Genomic DNA, 21,044 nt, shown 5'->3' with positions numbered 1-21,044 from the left:
GAACGTCCCTCGCTCGGGCTGGCAATCGCAGGGCGATGAAGCGGTCGGCTTCACGTCTCTCCCTTGACATGGTGCAGTGCAGGTTTTCCGCCGTTTCCTTGTTGGTCTTCCCAACCTGTGGCCTTTCAGCCAACCCGTAAGTGCTGGTGACAGGCTGTGAGCATCTCCTTGCTCTCTGAGGACTGACAGAAAGAAACCAGAGGAGGGGAAGCAGCCCGGCAGGAAGAAGGGTGTCCCGTGCTCAGCCCCTTGAGTTGGCCTCTCTTCCCTGAGGGCTCTTTCAGCTTCTGATGGATGCACCGTGTGTTGCTGTTTGCCCTGGGAAGCCCAGCTGCACGCTGGCAGCCGTGGCCTGTGCATCAGCCTCCCCTTGAGGCCCAAGGAGTTGTTTGTTTTTATGTATTCACTATTGGTGTGGCATTTTGTTGTTTTGTTCTGCTTTGAGATCAAGGGGTAATTTAACACCGTTGGAAGTCATTGGGGTTCAGGAGTAGCACATGTAGAATTTTGATCATGCAGCAAGTTGTGATTTCTACTGTGTTAAAGAACTGGCACACACATATACGCCTGCAGCCGGAGCTTGATTGACTCTCGTCAATACGGCCTTCCAAAGCCCGGCCCTGGGGAGTTGTCCAAAAATTTTCCAACCTTTTGTATTACCTAAGTTTATTTTAAACAGACAAGGAGGAGTAATCTCTTAAAGGCTTTTTTAAAGGCATTGGACTAGGTTTTGATTATCACGTCTCAGGAAGCTTCTGCATTCCACCTAGTGCTAATGTGATACATCAAGAGCAGATGACACAAGAGATTCAGGCCTTGCTGCCAGTCTTTTACGAATCAGAACTTTGTTTCATGTTGCCAGATATTGTGGTTTCCTTTTCAGGGGATTCCTTTGCTGTATAATAAGAAGGCCGAGGGCATCCTGGCCTGCATGGGAAACAGTGTTGCCAGCAGGAGCAGAGAGGTGATTGTCCCCCTGTTCTCAGCACTGATGAGGCCGCAGCTCGAGTGCTGTGTTCAGTTTTGGGCCCCTCAGTGCAAGAAAGACATCGAGGCCCTGGAACGCGTTCAGAGGAGGGCAACAAAGCTGGTGAGGGGTCTGGAGCACAGGCCGTATGAGGAGCGGCTGAGGGAGCTGGGATTGTTCAGCCTGGAGAAGAGGAGGCTCAGGGGAGACCTCATTGCTCTCTCTAACTTCCTGAAGGGAGGCTGTAGTGAGCTGGGGCTCGGCCTCTTCTCTCGTGTCATTAATGATAGGACCAGAGGGAATGGCTTCAAGCTGCGACAGGGGAGATTCAGGCTGGACACTACGAGGTATTACTGCTCAGAAAGGGTGGCCAGGCACTGGAATGGACACAGGGAGGTGGTGAAGGGAAGGGGACGAGGGCGAGGAAGGAAGGAAGGGAAGGGGAAGGTAAAGGAAGGAAAGCGAGAGGAAAGACACGAAATGAGACGTGAATTTTGGGTCCTTTTCCGGCAGCCGCCCCCCCCCAACAGGCCCCAGCCCGGCCTGAGCCACGTGACAGTGCCAGTGCCAGTGACAGGAAGTGCTTCCTGCAGGCGGCGGAGAGCACTTCCGGGCCATGGCGGCATGGCGGCCATGAGCGGGGCCGGGAGGAGCGGGCTCTGTGCTGCGAACGGGGTCGGGCCTCGGGGCGGGGGCACGGAGGGGCTGTCGGGGGAGGAGCTCGCGGCGCTGCCGGCACCCAGAGGCGGCTCCCGGGCGGCTCCACGGTCTCGCTGTGCTGCGGAGTCACCCGGCCGGCCCCAAAAGCCTGGAGGCAGAGCCTGAGCCGGCCCCGGCCCCGGCCCGGATCGTGTGGTGCGGCTCCGGCCGTGCTGGGCTGTGCGGCAGGAAGATGACTTGCGGAATCAAACTCTATAACCCAAAGATGGGTTCTAAAGCAGGTATGTTTATTCCAGCGTTGCGCAGCGCCGGGTGCAAGCGGGAGAGCTCCACCAAACTTGCACACCGTAAGGAGAAAAGTGTGTTACAGATATAGGTTAAGCTAATACGTAATCAATAGTCTCCTCCTCAGTTTGATTACATATTCATTACATTCCCTAGGACCCCATTCCCCGCGACCCTTGCCGTTGTTTTGGGGTGAAATTCTTCTTCTGTTTTCTTCTTGGTGTTATCTGCTGGTATCGTTCTCCCATGTCAGCATCATCTTGCCCGGGGGTATCTAATCCTTCTTCTTGTCAGAGGTCTCCGGACAATTTCTTCTTATCTTTATTGCCCTCTTCTCTGGTTTTATTTTGACTCAGTGTCTGTAATTCCCCCTATCCCTGCACTTTTAAATGTAAACTATCTGCAGTTACCCTTTGTCTTGGTTTCTGTGAAGTTCCCCTTTCCCTTTCTATAGCAAAGTGTTACCTTGCCTCCATTTCAGTCTTTGGGTCCCCAGGGAGGCTCTCCCTGGGGGTGTCCCGATTCGAAGGCAGGATTCAATCCCGCCGCAGCCCGTCCATGGCAGGCAAACGCTTCTCTCCTCTGCTCTTGGGACTCAGCAGTGCCAGGGGTTTCACAGTGCGGGTGTTGCAGTGGCTGGCAGCCTCCGTGTGTTTTTCTATTGCATACAGGATCCCATGGTGGAGCCGCGTTAGAAGCAGACGTTGGTGTCTTGTGGCAGGAGCAAGGGCAGTGGAAGCGCTGCCCAGGGCAGGGCGGTGGTGACTGCCATGAGAGCGGAGGTCTGATGCCATCTGCGAGGGATGGGATTTGCATCCGGTGGCTTTTCCGTTGCAGAATGTCCAGCAGCAGAGCGTGAGTGGCCGTGAAATGAAGCTGGGCCCCAGGAGAGCCGCCTGGAGCTGCGTCACGAGCTTCGTGCGTGGCCAGCGCAAGGTAGGTGTGCCTTACTGTAAGCGTGCGCTGAAGCAGTGTTGGTTAAGCACGGCTCACTCCTCTGTCTGCAACAGATGGGCTTTCTGCGCGCTTTATTGCTGTGGCCGTAGAATTCCCTCTTTCTTACCATCTGATCTGTGAAGGCTTTAGTGTGGGAAGGTTTTGAGGAATGAGGGAGTAGAAATTGCTTTAGTCACGAGTCATCTGGAAAGGTTTCACAGAAACGGTGACATTTGCAGAAGGAACGTATTGGCATTGGCAGTTGTGCCAAATACTCACTGGGATGGAGAGGAGGGAGTACCTGCAGAAGACCGTTCTCTTCTGCTTTTGAGGAAGCCGGGCAGAGCTCAGATTGCAGCTTAAGCAATGTTCTTTTGTCACACTCTGTGTCCTGTGTTGCGTTCTCTCCTTTCGATTCCAGTTCTCCTGACAGGTTAGGCTTGAATTCAGCATAATATCTGCTTCTCCCTGGGTTCAGGTTCTTTGGGTCTCCTGCCTGCTTTTCTCCCTTTTCTTAATGGAGAGTGGAGTTTCTACCACAGAGCAAAGTTTCGTGATTGACAGAAACAAATATGGAACATATTAGATGAACACAGCTCTGCATTTTTTTCTTCCTCCGAACAGCAAGGGACTCCTGTGCTCTCATTAATATCATCAGTGAGTAGATGCTGCCTTCTGCTGGAGCCTAAAATGCTTTCTGCAGTTGAGTGGTTGGAAACATAGGGTTTTAACTTAAAATTGTTTGCGCAGGGTGAAGGTTGGGAATACAATTAGAATACAGTTACACAGTGCTCTATCCCCAGAACTTTCCATCATTTTTCTTAACACAGCTTACGGTTCATTTCAAAGCAAACTAACAAAGATGAACTTGGGTTAGCGTAGCCTGTTTTAAATGATCCTTCTGTGTCTTTTCCAGGCTGGTAGCAGAATGGAGACTTTCCCGAGGCACTGAGGAACAGACACAAGCTTCTTTTGAAGGCTTCAATGAAATTCTGCCCCAGCAGTATCTGTGGTCTTTTGATGCTAAGGAGCTGGACGTAAAGGATTCTTTGACTATTGCCAGATCCAGGCTGCTACAGGTATGTCACGGTTTAAACTAAAAATCCACCTGCGTCCGTGACAGGGACTGTGGGCCCAGCAGGGGCCCTAGGCCAAAAGGAAAAAAAATTAATTAGGAAAAGAAAACAGCAGCAACAATCTAAGGAGGCACACTTATTTACTAAATTACTATATCGAAATACAGGATAACACAGTATAATACAATATAATTGAAAATTGAGCTAACGAATCAAGCAAAATAGGAGAGAGAATGAGTCCCGAAACCGAGAGGCCTACAGTAAATCTAGGCGAAACGGTGAAGGCTCCCACACACTCCCCTGAACGCCAGAACTCGAAAGACGTCAGTCTAGCCTGCGACAGAGTTAATATAGTGTCCAGGTCCCGTGACCTCGTGTTGTTCTCTGGGAGATGTAGTCTTCTTCTGTAAGTTGCAGATTCAGTAAAATTATTCATGCTTTATATGATGTTATGATGTGGAATACTGATAGCAAAATTACAAAATTATTAAACCATGACAAGGTAATACTTGCACTTCAGTCAGTGTCTGAAGAGCAAAGTTCATTAAGGCTGGCGGTTCTGTTTTCAGGATGTGTGAGAGAAGCCTTATGTATCAGTTAGTATTTGGTTACTGTGTTGGTCTTCACTTTCTTCTTTGCAACCAATTTACACGTTTCTAACGTTAAGATTCTGCCAGCATAAATTTTTTGGCTAACAGTGTTTTTGTAGTCCTTGACAATGTGATTTGCGTGTGTCTGAAGACTGAGCAACTAGAAAGCAAGGGAGAAAAGAACCAAATATCAGCGGATGGTCAAATTACTGAGTGGAGCAGGTTTTAGCTGCTCTTGGGTTCTCCAAGTTATACTCTACAGCAGAACATCGTATTTCTAGCACAGAATGGTACGGTTAGGTAAAGACAAAGTACGTTGTTAGTTTGAATGTCTAAATACAAATGTTTTCATGAGTGGTATTTCTCTTTTGTGGCCTCTCCACATTTTCTTTGTGAGCGGATGTTATTATTTGCTATGAAAGTTTGAGAGTTTAATATTAAAAACGAGTGTAGTGTGATTGCAGGTGCTTTTAAGTACAGTAGTATTTCAGTACAATAGTCTTGCTGTAGAAGCAAAGTAGTAGGTTGTAGTTTCAATGATTCCATGTGGGTGCCCAGCCCAAAGTGGGGATTCCCTTATGAAAGGAGGGGGAGGGTGAAGGAGGCCGAGGGCCCTTTTCTCGGGGCCAGCTCTCTGTGCCCTCTTGCTGGCCGGAGAGAAGGGCTGCCCGCTGGACACAGGGAGTGCCTTGTAGCTCCCGTGCCGTGCCCTGCCCTCCAGCCCCCTCCTCATCCTATGCGGAACACCACTCCCAGCAGCACAGGTGCCATTTTGGAATCTTCCCCATGTCACAGCTGTCACCTTGGTTGCTGCGGCTCTACCCGACTCACTCACCTCTGAGAGTGCTGGGCAGGTAGCAGCCATGTCCAGCACGAAGCGAGGGCGAAAGGAATGTAGTGAGGATTTAAGTGGGGAGAAGGAGCTGGGGGCCCCAGAACCGAAGAGGAGGAGGGTGCCCGCCATAACCATCAAATGGAGGAGGGGGAAAGGAGCCCGTTTCCATCATGCCTGGACCAGCCCTGTGACCACCACCCATGTGGAGCCGATGGAGGTGGATCCCCCTCCGGAGGAACCGATGGAGGTGGATCCCCCTCCAGAGGAGCCCATGGATGTGGATCCACCCGCAGCATAGCTGGCCTGGCACCACACCACCGTGCCAGGCCCCGCGTTGGCATGGTCACAGCTTCACCATCGCTGGTCCAGGCACTCGGCTCCTTTCCTGCTGCGCGGCCCCTGCCCCCAGCATGAGCTGGGTGGCATTATTTAACATCTTCTTCTCCTCCACCTCGTTGCTCCTCCGGTTCTGTGGGCCCCCAGTTCCTTCTTCCCCCTGTTGTAGTTAGGTGTTTGCTCTGTTCTTTGTTTTGATGGTTGTGTTAGGTTAGTGTTAGTGTTCAGTTTAGTTTTAGCGTTAGGGATAGGTTCCTGTTTGTTCTTTAGAGTTAGGCATAGGTTCCTGTTTGTTCTTTAGAGTTAGGCATAGGTTTCTGTTGTTATTTTAGAGTAAGGCGTAGGTTAGTGTTCGTACTTACAGTCAGGCATTGGCTGCTACACTCAAGTAAAAGTAACCGCTGCTCCTGGGTAAGCACACAGTGTTGCCATCAGGGCTCAAGCTCAGGCAGCCAGCTGACCGGGGCAGAATTTGTGTTAGACGCTGCTCAGTGACAACACCCAGAACAAAGTAGCAAGGATGCGAAGTGCAGGAGACTACTTGCGCTTATCACATTCTGTCTGCTGTAACAGCATTACTCAAAGATTTCTAATCAGGCCAAGATCTTTGTGATGCAGCAGTTTGTTCATTACTGCCATCATGGGCGCACAACCCTACTGGCGAGGAATGGAAGGCCCTATATGCTGGCCCGACCCTACCCGCAGGGAGGTGTGCTCCCTCCCCTGGGCACGGGTCAGGGACATTGCTGGGAGACTTCCCAGTCTGATCTGCCCTTCTGTCTACTATCCCCTGCTGATAGTTCAGGCTGGCAGTGAAGAAGTTAGTAAAAAAAGCCTGAAGGCTATCAAAGATGATTTCAGGGGACTGGGGCGGGTAATCGAAGGAACAGGTGTGCAGGTGGTTATTGCATCTGTACCTTCAGTGGCAGGGAGGGATACTGAGTTGGACCTAAAAACCCACCTCTTAAACAAATGGTTAAAGAGTCGGTGCAGACATAGGAGTCTTGGTGTTTTTCACCATGGGGCAATTTATTTGGCTCCTGGCATGACAGCTACAGACGGAAGCGGCTTGTCTCAAAGGGGTAAGAGGGTTCTAGCTGAGGAACTGTCAGGACCCCACCAAAAACCTGCACCCTGACTTGTAAAATGGTTACACAGATATAGGTACACCTCATACATAGTCAATGATGTAAGGAAGGACACTGGACACACCTTCGTTGGCTCCACAGCCGCAGTCCAACATGGCGGCCAGGCCCGTCGATCCATTCCTTTGCTTGCTGCCAGTTCCCACAGGGAGTCCTCATTCAGACACCTGAAACAACAACACACACAAACACATCAGGCAAACAACAGACACGCACACAAACACAAAACGCCCTCCTCGGATCCCGCCACTCACCCTTCCTTTGCCAACTTCTCTCGCTCACCTTCAGGGCAGTGCCAGCCCCTTCAGCCCGATCACAGAATCACAGAATGACCCGGGTTGGAAGGGACCTCAAGGATCATGAAGCACCAACCCCCCGCCTGGCTGCGGGGCTGTGGCAGCCGGTGTGGCTGGGTGCAGCACGTGGGCATGTGGGAGGGCCTGCAGCAGGGATGTGGGGTGTAATCAGAGTGACTGGAATTCCAATTCAGTCAGAGGTCTTAATTGTAGGTAAGGGTTGAATCCGCCAAGGTGCCGCACAAGGAGAGGCGCTGGGTGCGACTATGGAAAGCAGAGCTTGTGTGTCCCAGGAGGCAGGCGTAGTCAGGTCCCCTTTGGAGCCTGCCGTTGTTGGTGCTCAGCTCAGGAGCCCCATCAGGAGCTGCTGCGTGCTGCGTCTGTGTCACGGACTTATCTAGATCAATATGATTGACTGATCAATCTATGATCTCCAGATGATGTTATGATGTGAAATACCAATAGAAAAAAATACAAAACCACAACAGTATGGCAGCCCAAAAAGATTCCCTTGTGGAAGAAGGGGGAGGGTGAAGGAAGGTGAAGGAGGGTGAAGGAGGCCGAGGGCCCTTTACTTGGGGCCGGCTCGTCTGTGCCCTCTTGCTGGCCAGAGAGAAGGGCTGCCCGCTGGGCACAGGGAGCACCTTGTAGCTCCCGTACCATGCCCTGCCCTCCAGCCCCCTCCTCATCCTATGTGGAACTCCAGTGCCAGCAGTGCGGCCGCCATTTTAGAACCCTCTCCATGTCACCATGGTCACCGTTGCCGCATGCCTCTGACAGTTGTGGCAGTTAACAGCCATGCCAGCTGCGAAGAGGGCCAGGGTAGAAGTTTCTGGTGGGAGGATGGAGCTGGGGGCCCTAGGAGTCAGAAGGAGGAGGGGGCCCGCCATGACCATCAGGCAGAGGAGGGGTAAGAGAGCCATTTTCCATCATGCCTGGACCAGCCCTGTGACCACCACCCATGTGGAGCCGATGGAGGTGGATCCCCCTCCGGAGGAACCGATGGAGGTGGATCCCCCTCCGGAGGAACCGATGGAGGTGGATCCCCCTCCAGAGGAGCCCATGGACGTGGATCCACCCGCGGCATAGCTGGCCTGGCACCACACCACCGTGCCAGGCCCCGCGTTGGCATGGTCACAGCTTCACCATCACTGGTCCAGGCACTCGGCTCCTTTCCTGCTGCGCGGCCCCTGCCCCCAGCGTTAGCTGGGTGGCATTATTTAACATCTTCTACTCCTCCACCTTGTTGCTCCTCTGGTTCTGTGGGCCCCCAGTTCCATCTTCCCCCTGTTAGGTTAGGTGTTTGTTCTTTGTTTTGATGGTAGTGTTAGGTTAGTGTTAGTGTTCAGTTTAGTTTTAGTGTTAGGTATAGGTTCCTGTTAGTTCTTTAGAGTTAGGTATAGGTTCCTGTTTGTTGTTTAGGGTTAGGTATAGGTTTTTGTTGTTATTTTAGAGTTAGGTATAGGTTTCTGTTGTTATTTTAGAGTTAGGCATAGGTTAGTGTTCGTACTTACAGTCAGGCATTGGCTGTTACACTCAAGTAAAAGTAACCGCTGCTCCTTGGGTAAGCATGCAGCTGGTTGCTCACCCCGAGCAACGAGTGCGACTGCCCTGACAGTTTGATGACATCTGCGATGAACTGAATTTCCCTCTTGGGACTTTTCCTTTGCAGAACATGGAGGAGTAGAGCATGAGTGGCTGAGAAATGGAGCTGGGACTCAGGAGAGCAACACATGTCTGTGTCCTAGAGCTCCCAAAGTGTGGCCATTGCAAGGTAGGCGTGCCTTACCGTAAGCGTTGTTCAAGCACAGCTCCTGGCACTGTCTGCAACAGATCCGCTCTCTGCGTGCTTTCTTTCAGACGCTGGTGTTGTGCAGCACAGCCACGGCACGGCCCTCAGTGCGTACGCAAGGAGCGTGAAAAGGTAGGTGGTGAATTTTCATCTTGCTAACGCTAGGATTAGGAATGGTGAGCATTCCTAAAAGAGTGGCCACAAAGGTGTGATCTGCCTCGGGGAGAAGTTGATTCTCGCCTCTTCAGCTTTTCCCTTCTTTTCTGTCCACCTGTCCTTTCCAGCTCCTCCTCCCCTCAGCTGCAAGTGGGGCAGTGCTCGAGTGTGAGGACTCTTCCTTGGCATGCGGTAACAGACAATGCAGATGTGACTTTTGTGTCCTTCCTTGTTCTTGGGTCCGTAGCCCAGGGATATCTTGCGAGCAGCTCTCTAAGTCAGACTGTGCTGGCAGCGTGCGTGAGTGAAATAGTGCCTCTTTTTTCCCTCTTGCAGCAAGCTTGCCGAGGCAAGGCAAGCGCTACTCAGCTGAGGAAGAAAGCCGAGAAGGAAAGCAGAAAGCAACGATGAGGGCTTGAGCAAGAAGCTACAAAGGACAGCAGAACCACCTGCAACGCTTCCTCGGAGGTGGCACCAAGAGCTGCTGACTCAACAGCCCAGTTTACTGGCACAGCCGTGCTTTCCCTGTCATGGACGGTGGAGATGATGGAAGTGAACTGGACAGGAAGGACTTGTGCTGCGTTAGAAGCAATGAGGGCTTCACATAGGCAGGACTTGGTGTATGGCAAGAGCTGGAGACGCTGCGTTCCTTCAGGGTGTGTCTCTTGAGGTCCAGGCCTGGTGTAGGGTTAGGTTGAAATAGGGCTGGCTGGGACTGGAGAGGGAGGAGGTGACGTAGCCCCGGGGTTTGGCTTCTCCTTGGGTCTGACTGGAGGCTGAGTGACTGATTGCTAAGCGGCAATCCTGGGCACTGGGGTTTCATTTTGGGGTGTGGGCGGGGCAATAAATAGAAGCCAAATCTTCTTGTACGCAATAAAATTGAAGCGAACTTTCTAAACCTGGTGCTGCCTCTTTCAGTAGCTGGTCAGAACGTCCCTCGCTCGGGCTGGCAATCGCAGGGCGATGAAGCGGTCGGCTTCACGTCTCTCCCTTGACATGGTGCAGTGCAGGTTTTCCGCCGTTTCCTTGTTGGTCTTCCCAACCTGTGGCCTTTCAGCCAACCCGTAAGTGCTGGTGACAGGCTGTGAGCATCTCCTTGCTCTCTGAGGACTGACAGAAAGAAACCAGAGGAGGGGAAGCAGCCCGGCAGGAAGAAGGGTGTCCCGTGCTCAGCCCCTTGAGTTGGCCTCTCTTCCCTGAGGGCTCTTTCAGCTTCTGATGGATGCACCGTGTGTTGCTGTTTGCCCTGGGAAGCCCAGCTGCACACTGGCAGCCGTGGCCTGTGCATCAGCCTCCCCTTGAGGCCCAAGGAGTTGTTTGTTTTTATGTATTCACTATTGGTGTGGCATTTTGTTGTTTTGTTCTGCTTTGAGATCAAGGGGTAATTTAACACCGTTGGAAGTCATTGGGGTTCAGGAGTAGCACATGTAGAATTTTGATCATGCAGCAAGTTGTGATTTCTACTGTGTTAAAGAACTGGCACACACATATACGCCTGCAGCCGGAGCTTGATTGACTCTCGTCAATACGGCCTTCCAAAGCCCGGCCCTGGGGAGTTGTCCAAAAATTTTCCAACCTTTTGTATTACCTAAGTTTATTTTAAGCAGACAAGGAGGAGTAATCTCTTAAAGGCTTTTTTAAAGGCATTGGACTAGGTTTTGATTATCACGTCTCAGGAAGCTTCTGCATTCCACCTAGTGCTAATGTGATACATCAAGAGCAGATGACACAAGAGATTCAGGCCTTGCTGCCAGTCTTTTACGAATCAGAACTTTGTTTCATGTTGCCAGATATTGTGGTTTCCTTTTCAGGGGATTCCTTTGCTGTATAATAAGAAGGCCGAGGGCATCCTGGCCTGCATGGGAAACAGTGTTGCCAGCAGGAGCAGAGAGGTGATTGTCCCCCTGTTCTCAGCACTGATGAGGCCGCAGCTCGAGTGCTGTGTTCAGTTTTGGGCCCCTCAGTGCAAGAAAGACATCGAGGCCCTGGAACGCGTTCAGAGGAGGGCAACAAAGCTGGTGAGGGGTCTGGAGCACAGGCCGTATGAGGAGCGGCTGAGGGAGCTGGGATTGTTCAGCCTGGAGAAGAGGAGGCTCAGGGGAGACCTCATTGCTCTCTCTAACTTCCTGAAGGGAGGCTGTAGTGAGCTGGGGCTCGGCCTCTTCTCTCGTGTCATTAATGATAGGACCAGAGGGAATGGCTTCAAGCTGCGACAGGGGAGATTCAGGCTGGACACTACGAGGTATTACTGCTCAGAAAGGGTGGCCAGGCACTGGAATGGACACAGGGAGGTGGTGAAGGGAAGGGGACGAGGGCGAGGAAGGAAGGAAGGGAAGGGGAAGGTAAAGGAAGGAAAGCGAGAGGAAAGACACGAAATGAGACGTGAATTTTGGGTCCTTTTCCGGCAGCCGCCCCCCCCCAACAGGCCCCAGCCCGGCCTGAGCCACGTGACAGTGCCAGTGCCAGTGACAGGAAGTGCTTCCTGCAGGCGGCGGAGAGCACTTCCGGGCCATGGCGGCATGGCGGCCATGAGCGGGGCCGGGAGGAGCGGGCTCTGTGCTGCGAACGGGGTCGGGCCTCGGTGCGGGGGCACGGAGGGGCTGTCGGGGGAGGAGCTCGCGGCGCTGCCGGCACCCAGAGGCGGCTCCCGGGCGGCTCCACGGTCTCGCTGTGCTGCGGAGTCACCCGGCCGGCCCCAAAAGCCTGGAGGCAGAGCCTGAGCCGGCCCCGGCCCGGATCGTGTGGTGCGGCTCCGGCCGTGCTGGGCTGTGCGGCAGGAAGATGACTTGCGGAATCAAACTCTATAACCCAAAGATGGGTTCTAAAGCAGGTATGTTTATTCCAGCGTTGCGCAGCGCCGGGTGCAAGCGGGAGAGCTCCACCAAACTTGCACACCGTAAGGAGAAAAGTGTGTTACAGATATAGGTTAAGCTAATACATAATCAATAGTCTCCTCCTCAGTTTGATTACATATTCATTACATTCCCTAGGACCCCATTCCCCGCGACCCTTGCCGTTGTTTTGGGGTGAAATTCTTCTTCTGTTTTCTTCTTGGTGTTATCTGCTGGTATCGTTCTCATATCATCTTGCCCGGGGGTATCTAATCCTTCTTCTTGTCAGAGGTCTCCGGACAATTTCTTCTTATCTTTATTGCCCTCTTCTCTGGTTTTATTTTGACTAAGTGTCTGTAGTTCCCCCTATCCCTGCACTTTTAAATGTAAACTATCTGCAGTTACCCTTTGTCTCGGATTCTGTGAAGTTCCCCTTTCCCTTTCTATAGCAGAGTGTTACCTTGCCTCCATTTCAGTCTTTGGGTCCCCAGGGAGGCTCTCCCTGGGGGTGTCCCGATTCGAAGGCAGGATTCAATCCCGCCGCAGCCCGTCCATGGCAGGCAAACGCTTCTCTCCTCTGCTCTTGGGACTCAGCAGTGCCAGGGGTTTCACAGCGCGCGTGTTGCAGTGGCTGGCAGCCTCCGTGTGTTTCTCTATTGCATACAGGATCCCATGGTGGAGCCGCGTCAGAAGCAGACGTTGGTGTCTTGTGGCAGGAGCAAGGGCAATGGAAGCGCTGCCCAGGGCAGGGCGGTGGTGACTGCCATGAGAGCGGAGGTCTGATGCCATCTGCGAGGGATGGGATTTGCATCCGGTGGCTTTTCCGTTGCAGAATGTCCAGCAGCAGAGCGTGAGTGGCCGTGAAATGAAGCTGGGCCCCAGGAGAGCCGCCTGGAGCTGCGTTACGAGCTTCGTGCGTGGCCAGCGCAAGGTAGGTGTGCCTTACTGTAAGCGTGCGCTGAAGCAGTGTTGGTTAAGCACGGCTCACTCCTCTGTCTGCAACAGATGGGCTTTCTGCGCGCTTTATTGCTGTGGCCGTAGAATTCCCTCTTTCTTACCATCTGATCTGTGAAGGCTTTAGTGTGGGAAGGTTTTGAGGAATGAGGGAGTAGAAATTGCTTTAGTCACGAGTCATCTGGAAAGGTTTCACAGAAACGGTGACATTTGCAGAAGGAACGTATTGGCATTGGCAGTTGTGCCAAATACTCACTGGGATGGAGAGGAGGGAGTACCTGCAGAAGACCGTTCTCTTCTGGTTTTGAGGAAGCCGGGCAGAGCTCAGATTGCAGCTTAAGCAATGTTCTTTTGTCACACTCTGTGTCCTGTGTTGCGTTCTCTCCTTTCGATTCCAGTTCTCCTGACAGGTTAGGCTTGAATTCAGCATAATATCTGCTTCTCCCTGGGTTCAGGTTCTTTGGGTCTCCTGCCTGCTTTTCTCCCTTTTCTTAATGGAGAGTGGAGTTTCTACCACAGAGCAAAGTTTCGTGATTGACAGAAACAAATATGGAACATATTAGATGAACACAGCTCTGCATTTTTTTCTTCCTCCGAACAGCAAGGGACTCCTGTGCTCTCATTAATATCATCAGTGAGTAGATGCTGCCTTCTGCTGGAGCCTAAAATGCTTTCTGCAGTTGAGTGGTTGGAAACATAGGGTTTTAACTTAAAATTGTTTGCGCAGGGTGAAGGTTGGGAATACAATTAGAATACAGTTACACAGTGCTCTATCCCCAGCACTTTCCATCATTTTTCTTAACACAGCTTACGGTTCATTTCAAAACAAACTAACAAAGATGAACTTGGGTTAGCGTAGCCTGTTTTAAATGATCCTTCTGTGTCTTTTCCAGGCTGGTAGCAGAATGGAGACTTTCCCGAGGCACTGAGGAACAGACACAAGCTTCTTTTGAAGGCTTCAATGAAATTCTGCCCCAGCAGTATCTGTGGTCTTTTGATGCTAAGGAGCTGGACGTAAAGGATTCTTTGACTATTGCCAGATCCAGGCTGCTACAGGTATGTCACGGTTTAAACTAAAAATCCACCTGCGTCCGTGACAGCAGGGCCCAGCAGGGGCCCTAGGCCGAAAGGAAAAAAAGTTAATTAGGAAAAGAAAACAGCAGCAACAATCTAAGGAGGCACACTTATTTACTAAATTACTATATCGAAATACAGGATAACACAGTATAATACAATATAATTGAAAATTGAGCTAACGAATCAAGCAAAATAGGAGAGAGAATGAGTCCCGAAACCGAGAGGCCTACTGTAAATCTAGGCGAAACGGTGAAGGCTCCCACACACTCCCCTGAACGCCAGAACTCGAAAGACGTCAGTCTAGCCTGCGACAGAGTTAATATAGTGTCCAGGTCCCGTGACCTCGTGTTGTTCTCTGGGAGATGTAGTCTTCTTCTGTAAGTTGCAGATTCAGTAAAACTATTCATGCTTTATATGATGTTATGATGTGGAATACTGATAGCAAAATTACAAAATTATTAAACCATGACAAGGTAATACTTGCATTTCAGTCAGTGTCTGAAGAGCAAAGTTCATTAAGGCTGGCGGTTCTGTTTTCAGGATGTGTGAGAGAAGCCTTATGTATCAGTTAGTATTTGGTTACTGTGTTGGTCTTCACTTTCTTCTTTGCAACCAATTTACACGTTTCTAACGTTAAGATTCTGCCAGCATAAATTTTTTGGCTAACAGTGTTTTTGTAGTCCTTGACAATGTGATTTGCGTGTGTCTAAAGAGTGAGCAACTAGAAAGCAAGGGAGCAAAGAACCAAATATCAGCGGATGGTCAAATTACTGAGTGGAGCAGGTTTTAGCTGCTCTTGGGTTCTCCAAGTTATACTCTACAGCAAAACATCGTATTTCTAGCACAGAATGGTACGGTTAGGTAAAGACAAAGTACGTTGTTAGTTTGAATGTCTAAATACAAATGTTTTCATGAGTGGTATTTCTCTTTTGTGGCCTCTCCACATTTTCTTTGTGAGCGGATGTTATTATTTGCTATGAAAGTTTGAGAGTTTAATATTAAAAACGAGTGTAGTGTGATTGCAGGTGCTTTTAAGTACAGTAGTATTTCAGTACAATAGTCTTGCTGTAGAAGCAAAGTAGTAGGTTGTAGTTTCAATGATTCCATGTGGGTGCCCAGCCCAAAGTGGGGATTCCCTTATGAAAGGAGGGGGAGGGTGAAGGAGGCCGAGGGCCCTTTTCTCGGGGCCAGCTCTCTGTGCCCTCTTGCTGGCCAGAGAGAAGGGCTGCCCGCTGGACACAGGGAGTGCCTTGTAGCTCCCGTGCCGTGCCCTGCCCTCCAGCCCCCTCCTCATCCTATGCGGAACACCACTCCCAGCAGCACAGGTGCCATTTTGGAATCTTCCCCATGTCACAGCTGTCACCTTGGTTGCTGCGGCTCCACCCGACTCACTCACCTCTGAGAGTGCTGGGCAGGTAGCAGCCATGTCCAGCACGAAGCGAGGGCGAGAGGAATGTAGTGAGGATTTAAGTGGGGAGAAGGAGCTGGGGGCCCCAGAACCGAAGAGGAGGAGGGTGCCCGCCATAACCATCAAATGGAGGAGGGGGAAAGGAGCCCGTTTCCATCATGCCTGGACCAGCCCTGTGACCACCACCCATGTGGAGCCGATGGAGGTGGATCCCCCTCCGGAGGAACCGATGGAGGTGGATCCCCCTCCAGAGGAGCCCATGGACGTGGATCCGCCCGCGGCATAGCTGGCCTGGCACCACACCACCGTGCCAGGCCCCGCGTTGGCATGGTTACAGCTTCACCATCGCTGGTCCAGGCACTCGGCTCCTTTCCTGCTGCGTGGCCCCTGCCCCCAGCATGAGCTGGGTGGCATTATTTAACATCTTCTTCTCCTCCACCTCGTTGCTCCTCCGGTTCTGTGGGCCCTCAGTTCCTTCTTCCCCCTGTTGTAGTTAGGTGTTTGCTCTGTTCTTTGTTTTGATGGTTGTGTTAGGTTAGTGTTAGTGTTCAGTTTAGTTTTAGCGTTAGGGATAGGTTCCTGTTTGTTCTTTAGAGTTAGGCATAGGTTCCTGTTTGTTCTTTAGGGTTAGGTATAGGTTTCTGTTGTTATTTTAGAGTTAGGCATAGGTTAGTGTTCGTACTTACAGTCAGGCATTGGCTGCTACACTCAAGTAAAAGTAACCGCTGCTCCTGGGTAAGCACACAGTGTTGCCATCAGGGCTCAAGCTCAGGCAGCCAGCTGACCGGGGCAGAATTTGTGTTAGACGCTGCTCAGTGACAACACCCAGAACAAAGTAGCAAGGATGTGAAGTGCAGGAGACTACTTGCGCTTAGCACATTCTGTCTGCTGTAACAGCATTACTCAAAGATTTCTAATCAGGCCAAGATCTTTGTGATGCAGCAGTTTGTTCATTACTGCCATCATGGGCGCACAACCCTACTGGCGAGGAATGGAAGGCCCTATATGCTGGCCCGACCCTACCCGCAGGGAGGTGTGCTCCCTCCCCTGGGCACGGGTCAGGGACATTGCTGGGAGACTTCCCAGTCTGATCTGCCCTTCTGTCTACTATCCCCTGCTGATAGTTCAGGCTGGCAGTGAAGAAGTTAGTAAAAAAAGCCTGAAGGCTATCAAAGATGATTTCAGGGGACTGGGGCGGGTAATCGAAGGAACAGGTGTGCGGGTGGTTATTGCATCTGTACTTTCAGTGGCAGGGAGGGATACTGAGTTGGACCTAAAAACCCACCTCTTAAACAAATGGTTAAAGAGTCGGTGCAGACATAGGAGTCTTGGTGTTTTTCACCATGGGGCAATTTATTTGGCTCCTGGCATGACAGCTACAGACGGAAGCGGCCTGTCTCAAAGGGGTAAGAGGGTTCTAGCTGAGGAACTGTCAGGACCCCACCAAAAACCTGCACCCTGACTTGTAAAATGGTTACACAGATATAGGTACACCTCATACATAGTCAATGATGTAAGGAAGGACACTGGACACACCTTCGTTGGCTCCACAGCCGCAGTCCAACACGGCGGCCAGGCCCGTCGATCCATTCCTTTGCTTGCTGCCAGTTCCCACAGGGAGTCCTCACTCAGACACCTGAAACAACAACGCACACAAACACATCAGGCAAACAACAGACACGCACACAAACACAAAACGCCCTCCTCGGATCCCGCCACTCACCCTTCCTTTGCCAACTTCTCTCGCTCACCTTCAGGGCAGTGCCAGCCCCTTCAACCCGATCACAGAATCACAGAATGACCCGGGTTGGAAGGGACCTCAAGGATCATGAAGCACCAACCCCCGCCTGGCTGCGGGGCTGTGGCAGCCGGTGTGGCTGGGTGCAGCACGTGGGCATGTGGGAGGGCCTGCAGCAGGGATGTGGGGTGTAATCAGAGTGACTGGAATTCCAATTCAGTCAGAGGTCTTAATTGTAGGTAAGGGTTGAATCCGCCGAGGTGCCGCACAAGGAGAGGCGCTGGGTGCGACTATGGAAAGCAGAGCTTGTGTGTCCCAGGAGGCAGGCGTAGTCAGGTCCCCTTTGGAGCCTGCCGTTGTTGGTGCTCAGCTCAGGAGCCCCATCAGGAGCTGCTGCGTGCTGCGTCTGTGTCACGGACTTATCTAGATCAATATGATTGACTGATCAATCTATGATCTCCAGATGATGTTATGATGTGAAATACCAATAGAAAAAAATACAAAACCACAACAGTATGGCAGCCCAAAAAGATTCCCTTGTGGAAGAAGGGGGAGGGTGAAGGAGGGTGAAGGAGGCCGAGGGCCCTTTACTTGGGGCCGGCTCGTCTGTGCCCTCTTGCTGGCCAGAGAGAAGGGCTGCCCGCTGGGCACAGGGAGCACCTTGTAGCTCCCGTACCATGCCCTGCCCTCCAGCCCCCTCCTCATCCTATGTGGAACTCCAGTGCCAGCAGTGCGGCCGCCATTTTAGAACCCTCTCCATGTCACCATGGTCACCGTTGCCGCATGCCTCTGACAGTTGTGGCAGTTAACAGCCATGCCTGCTGCAAAGAGGGCGAGGGTTGAAGTTTCTGGTGGGAGGATGGAGCTGGGGGCCCTAGGAGTCAGAAGGAGGAGGGGGCCCGCCATGACCATCAGGCAGAGGAGGGGTAAGAGAGCCATTATCCATCATGCCTGGACCAGCCCTGTGACCACCACCCATGTGGAGCCTATGGAGGTGGATCCCCCTCCGGAGGAACCGATGGAGGTGGATCCCCCTCCGGAGGAACCGATGGAGGTGGATCCCCCTCCGGAGGAACCGATGGAGGTGGATCCCCCTCCAGAGGAGCCCATGGACGTGGATCCGCCCGCGGCATAGCTGGCCTGGCACCACACCACCGTGCCAGGCCCCGCGTTGGCATGGTCACAGCTTCACCATCACTGGTCCAGGCACTCGGCTCCTTTCCTGCTGCGCGGCCCCTGCCCCCAGCATTAGCTGGGTGGCATTATTTAACATCTTCTGCTCCTCCACCTTGTTGCTCCTCTGGTTCTGTGGGCCCCCAGTTCCATCTTCCCCCTGTTAGGTTAGGTGCTTGTTATGTTTTTGTTGATGGTAGTGTTAAGTTAGTGTTAGTGTTAGTGTTCAGTTTAGTTTTAGTGTTAGGGATAGGTTCCTGTTCGTTTTTTAGAGTTAGGCATAGGTTCCTGTTTGTTCTTTAGGGTTAGGTATAGGTTTTTGTTGTTATTTTAGAGTTAGGTATAGGTTTTTGTTGTTATTTTAGAGTTAGGTATAGGTTTCTGTTGTTATTTTAGAGTTAGGCATAGGTTAGTGTTCGTACTTGCAGTCAGGCATTGGCTGTTACACTCAAGTAAAAGTAACCGCTGCTCCTTGGGTAAGCATGCAGCTGGTTGCTCACCCCGAGCAATGAGTGCGACTGCCCTGACAGTTTGATGACATCTGCGATGAACTGAATTTCCCTCTTGGGACTTTTCCTTTGCAGAACATGGAGGAGCAGAGCGTGAGTGGGCTGAGAAATGGAGCTGGGACTCAGGAGAGCAACACGTGGCTGTGTCCCAGAGCTCCCAAAGTGTGGCCATTGCAAGGTAGGAGTGCCTTACCGAAAGCGTTGTTCAAGCACAGCTCCTGGCACTGTCTGCAACAGATCCGCTCTCTGCGTGCTTTCTTTCAGTCGCTGGTGTTGTGCAGCACAGCCACGGCACGGCCCTCAGTGCGTACGCGAGGAGCGTGGAAAGGTAGGTGGTGAATTTTCATCTTGCTAACGCTAGGATTAGGAATGGTGAGCATTCCTAAAAGAGTGGCCACAAAGGTGTGATCTGCCTCGGGGAGAAGTTGATTCTCGCCTCTTCAGCTTTTCCCTTCTTTTCTGTCCACCTGTCCTTTCCAGCTCCTCCTCCCCTCAGCTGCAAGTGGGGCAGTGCTCGAGTGTGAGGACTCTTCCTTGGCATGCGGTAACAGACAATGCAGATGTGACTTTTGTGTCCTTCCTTGTTCTTGGGTTTGTAGCCCAGGGATATCTTGCGAGCAGCTCTCTAAGTCAGACTGTGCTGGCAGCGTGCGTGAGTGAAATAGTGCCTCTTTTTTCCCTCTTGCAGCAAGCTTGCCGAGGCAAGGCAAGCGCTACTCAGCTGAGGAAGAAAGCCGAGAAGGAAAGCAGAAAGCAACGATGAGGGCTTGAGCAAGAAGCTACAAAGGACAGCAGAACCACCTGCAACGCTTCCTCGGAGGTGGCACCAAGAGCTGCTGACTCAACAGCCCAGTTTACTGGCACAGCCGTGCTTTCCCTGTCATGGACGGTGGAGATGATGGAAGTGAACTGGACAGGAAGGACTTGTGCTGCGTTAGAAGCAATGAGGGCTTCACATAGGCAGGACTTGGTGTATGGCAAGAGCTGGAGACGCTGCGTTCCTTCAGGGTGTGTCTCTTGAGGTCCAGGCCTGGTGTAGGGTTAGGTTGAAATAGGGCTGGCTGGGACTGGAGAGGGAGGAGGTGACGTAGCCCCGGGGTTTGGCTTCTCCTTGGGTCTGACTGGAGGCTGAGTGACTGATTGCTAAGCGGCAATCCTGGGCACTGGGGTTTCATTTTGGGGTGTGGGCGGGGCAATAAATAGAAGCCAAATCTTCTTGTACGCAATAAAATTGAAGCGAACTTTCTAAACCTGGTGCTGCCTCTTTCAGTAGCTGGTCAGAACGTCCCTCGCTCGGGCTGGCAATCGCAGGGCGATGAAGCGGTCGGCTTCACGTCTCTCCCTTGACATGGTGCAGTGCAGGTTTTCCCCCGTTTCCTTGTTGGTCTTCCCAACCTGTGGCCTTTCAGCCAACCCGTAAGTGCTGGTGACAGGCTGTGAGCATCTCCTTGCTCTCTGAGGACTGACAGAAAGAAACCAGAGGAGGGGAAGCAGCCCGGCAGGAAGAAGGGTGTCCCGTGCTCAGCCCCTTGAGTTGGCCTCTCTTCCCTGAGGGCTCTTTCAGCTTCTGATGGATGCACCGTGTGTTGCTGTTTGCCCTGGGAAGCCCAGCTGCACGCTGGCAGCCGTGGCCTGTGCATCAGCCTCCCCTTGAGGCCCAAGGAGTTGTTTGTTTTTATGTATTCACTATTGGTGTGGCATTTTGTTGTTTTGTTCTGCTTTGAGATCAAGGGGTAATTTAACACCGTTGGAAGTCATTGGGGTTCAGGAGTAGCACATGTAGAATTTTGATCATGCAGCAAGTTGTGATTTCTACTGTGTTAAAGAACTGGCACACACATATACGCCTGCAGCCGGAGCTTGATTGACTCTCGTCAATACGGCCTTCCAAAGCCCGGCCCTGGGGAGTTGTCCAAAAATTTTCCAACCTTTTGTATTACCTAAGTTTATTTTAAGCAGACAAGGAGGAGTAATCTCTTAAAGGCTTTTTTAAAGGCATTGGACTAGGTTTTGATTATCACGTCTCAGGAAGCTTCTGCATTCCACCTAGTGCTAATGTGATACATCAAGAGCAGATGACACAAGAGATTCAGGCCTTGCTGCCAGTCTTTTACGAATCAGAACTTTGTTTCATGTTGCCAGATATTGTGGTTTCCTTTTCAGGGGATTCCTTTGCTGTATAATAAGAAGGCCGAGGGCATCCTGGCCTGCATGGGAAACAGTGTTGCCAGCAGGAGCAGAGAGGTGATTGTCCCCCTGTTCTCAGCACTGATGAGGCCG

General features: G+C 51.7%; 3 protein-coding genes across 3 annotated transcripts; all 3 read left to right on the top strand.

Annotated features, from left to right (window-relative positions):
* The first annotated feature begins 35 nt into the window (after nt 1–35).
* LOC146760508 (uncharacterized) lies at nt 36–1,941 on the top strand. Its single transcript, XM_085550849.1, has 2 exons — nt 36–136; nt 884–1,941. The coding sequence occupies exon 2, from the start codon at nt 932–934 to the stop codon at nt 1,790–1,792; it is 861 nt and encodes a 286-aa protein (XP_085406975.1). The 5' UTR covers nt 36–136; nt 884–931; the 3' UTR covers nt 1,793–1,941.
* A 1,891-nt stretch (nt 1,942–3,832) lies between these two features.
* Nucleotides 3,833–9,447, top strand: LOC146760507 (uncharacterized). The gene is made up of 6 exons (XM_085550600.1): nt 3,833–3,848; nt 3,880–3,927; nt 8,799–8,900; nt 8,987–9,050; nt 9,203–9,409; nt 9,444–9,447. The coding sequence occupies exons 1-6, from the start codon at nt 3,833–3,835 to the stop codon at nt 9,445–9,447; spliced, it is 441 nt and encodes a 146-aa protein (XP_085406726.1).
* A 590-nt stretch (nt 9,448–10,037) lies between these two features.
* Nucleotides 10,038–20,014, top strand: LOC146760506 (uncharacterized). The gene is made up of 6 exons (XM_085550848.1): nt 10,038–10,138; nt 10,886–11,904; nt 12,572–12,836; nt 13,753–13,915; nt 18,840–19,092; nt 19,453–20,014. The coding sequence occupies exon 2, from the start codon at nt 10,934–10,936 to the stop codon at nt 11,792–11,794; it is 861 nt and encodes a 286-aa protein (XP_085406974.1). The 5' UTR covers nt 10,038–10,138; nt 10,886–10,933; the 3' UTR covers nt 11,795–11,904; nt 12,572–12,836; nt 13,753–13,915; nt 18,840–19,092; nt 19,453–20,014.
* Nucleotides 20,015–21,044: the final 1,030 nt, after the last annotated feature.

The sequence above is a fragment of the Coturnix japonica genome, chromosome 6 (assembly GCF_054131305.1).
Source record: "Coturnix japonica strain WE chromosome 6, WE-NBRP24, whole genome shotgun sequence".
NCBI lineage: Eukaryota > Metazoa > Chordata > Aves > Galliformes > Phasianidae > Coturnix > Coturnix japonica.
Note: the sequence above shows the minus strand (reverse complement) of the source record. Positions and strands in the feature narration are given on the sequence as shown.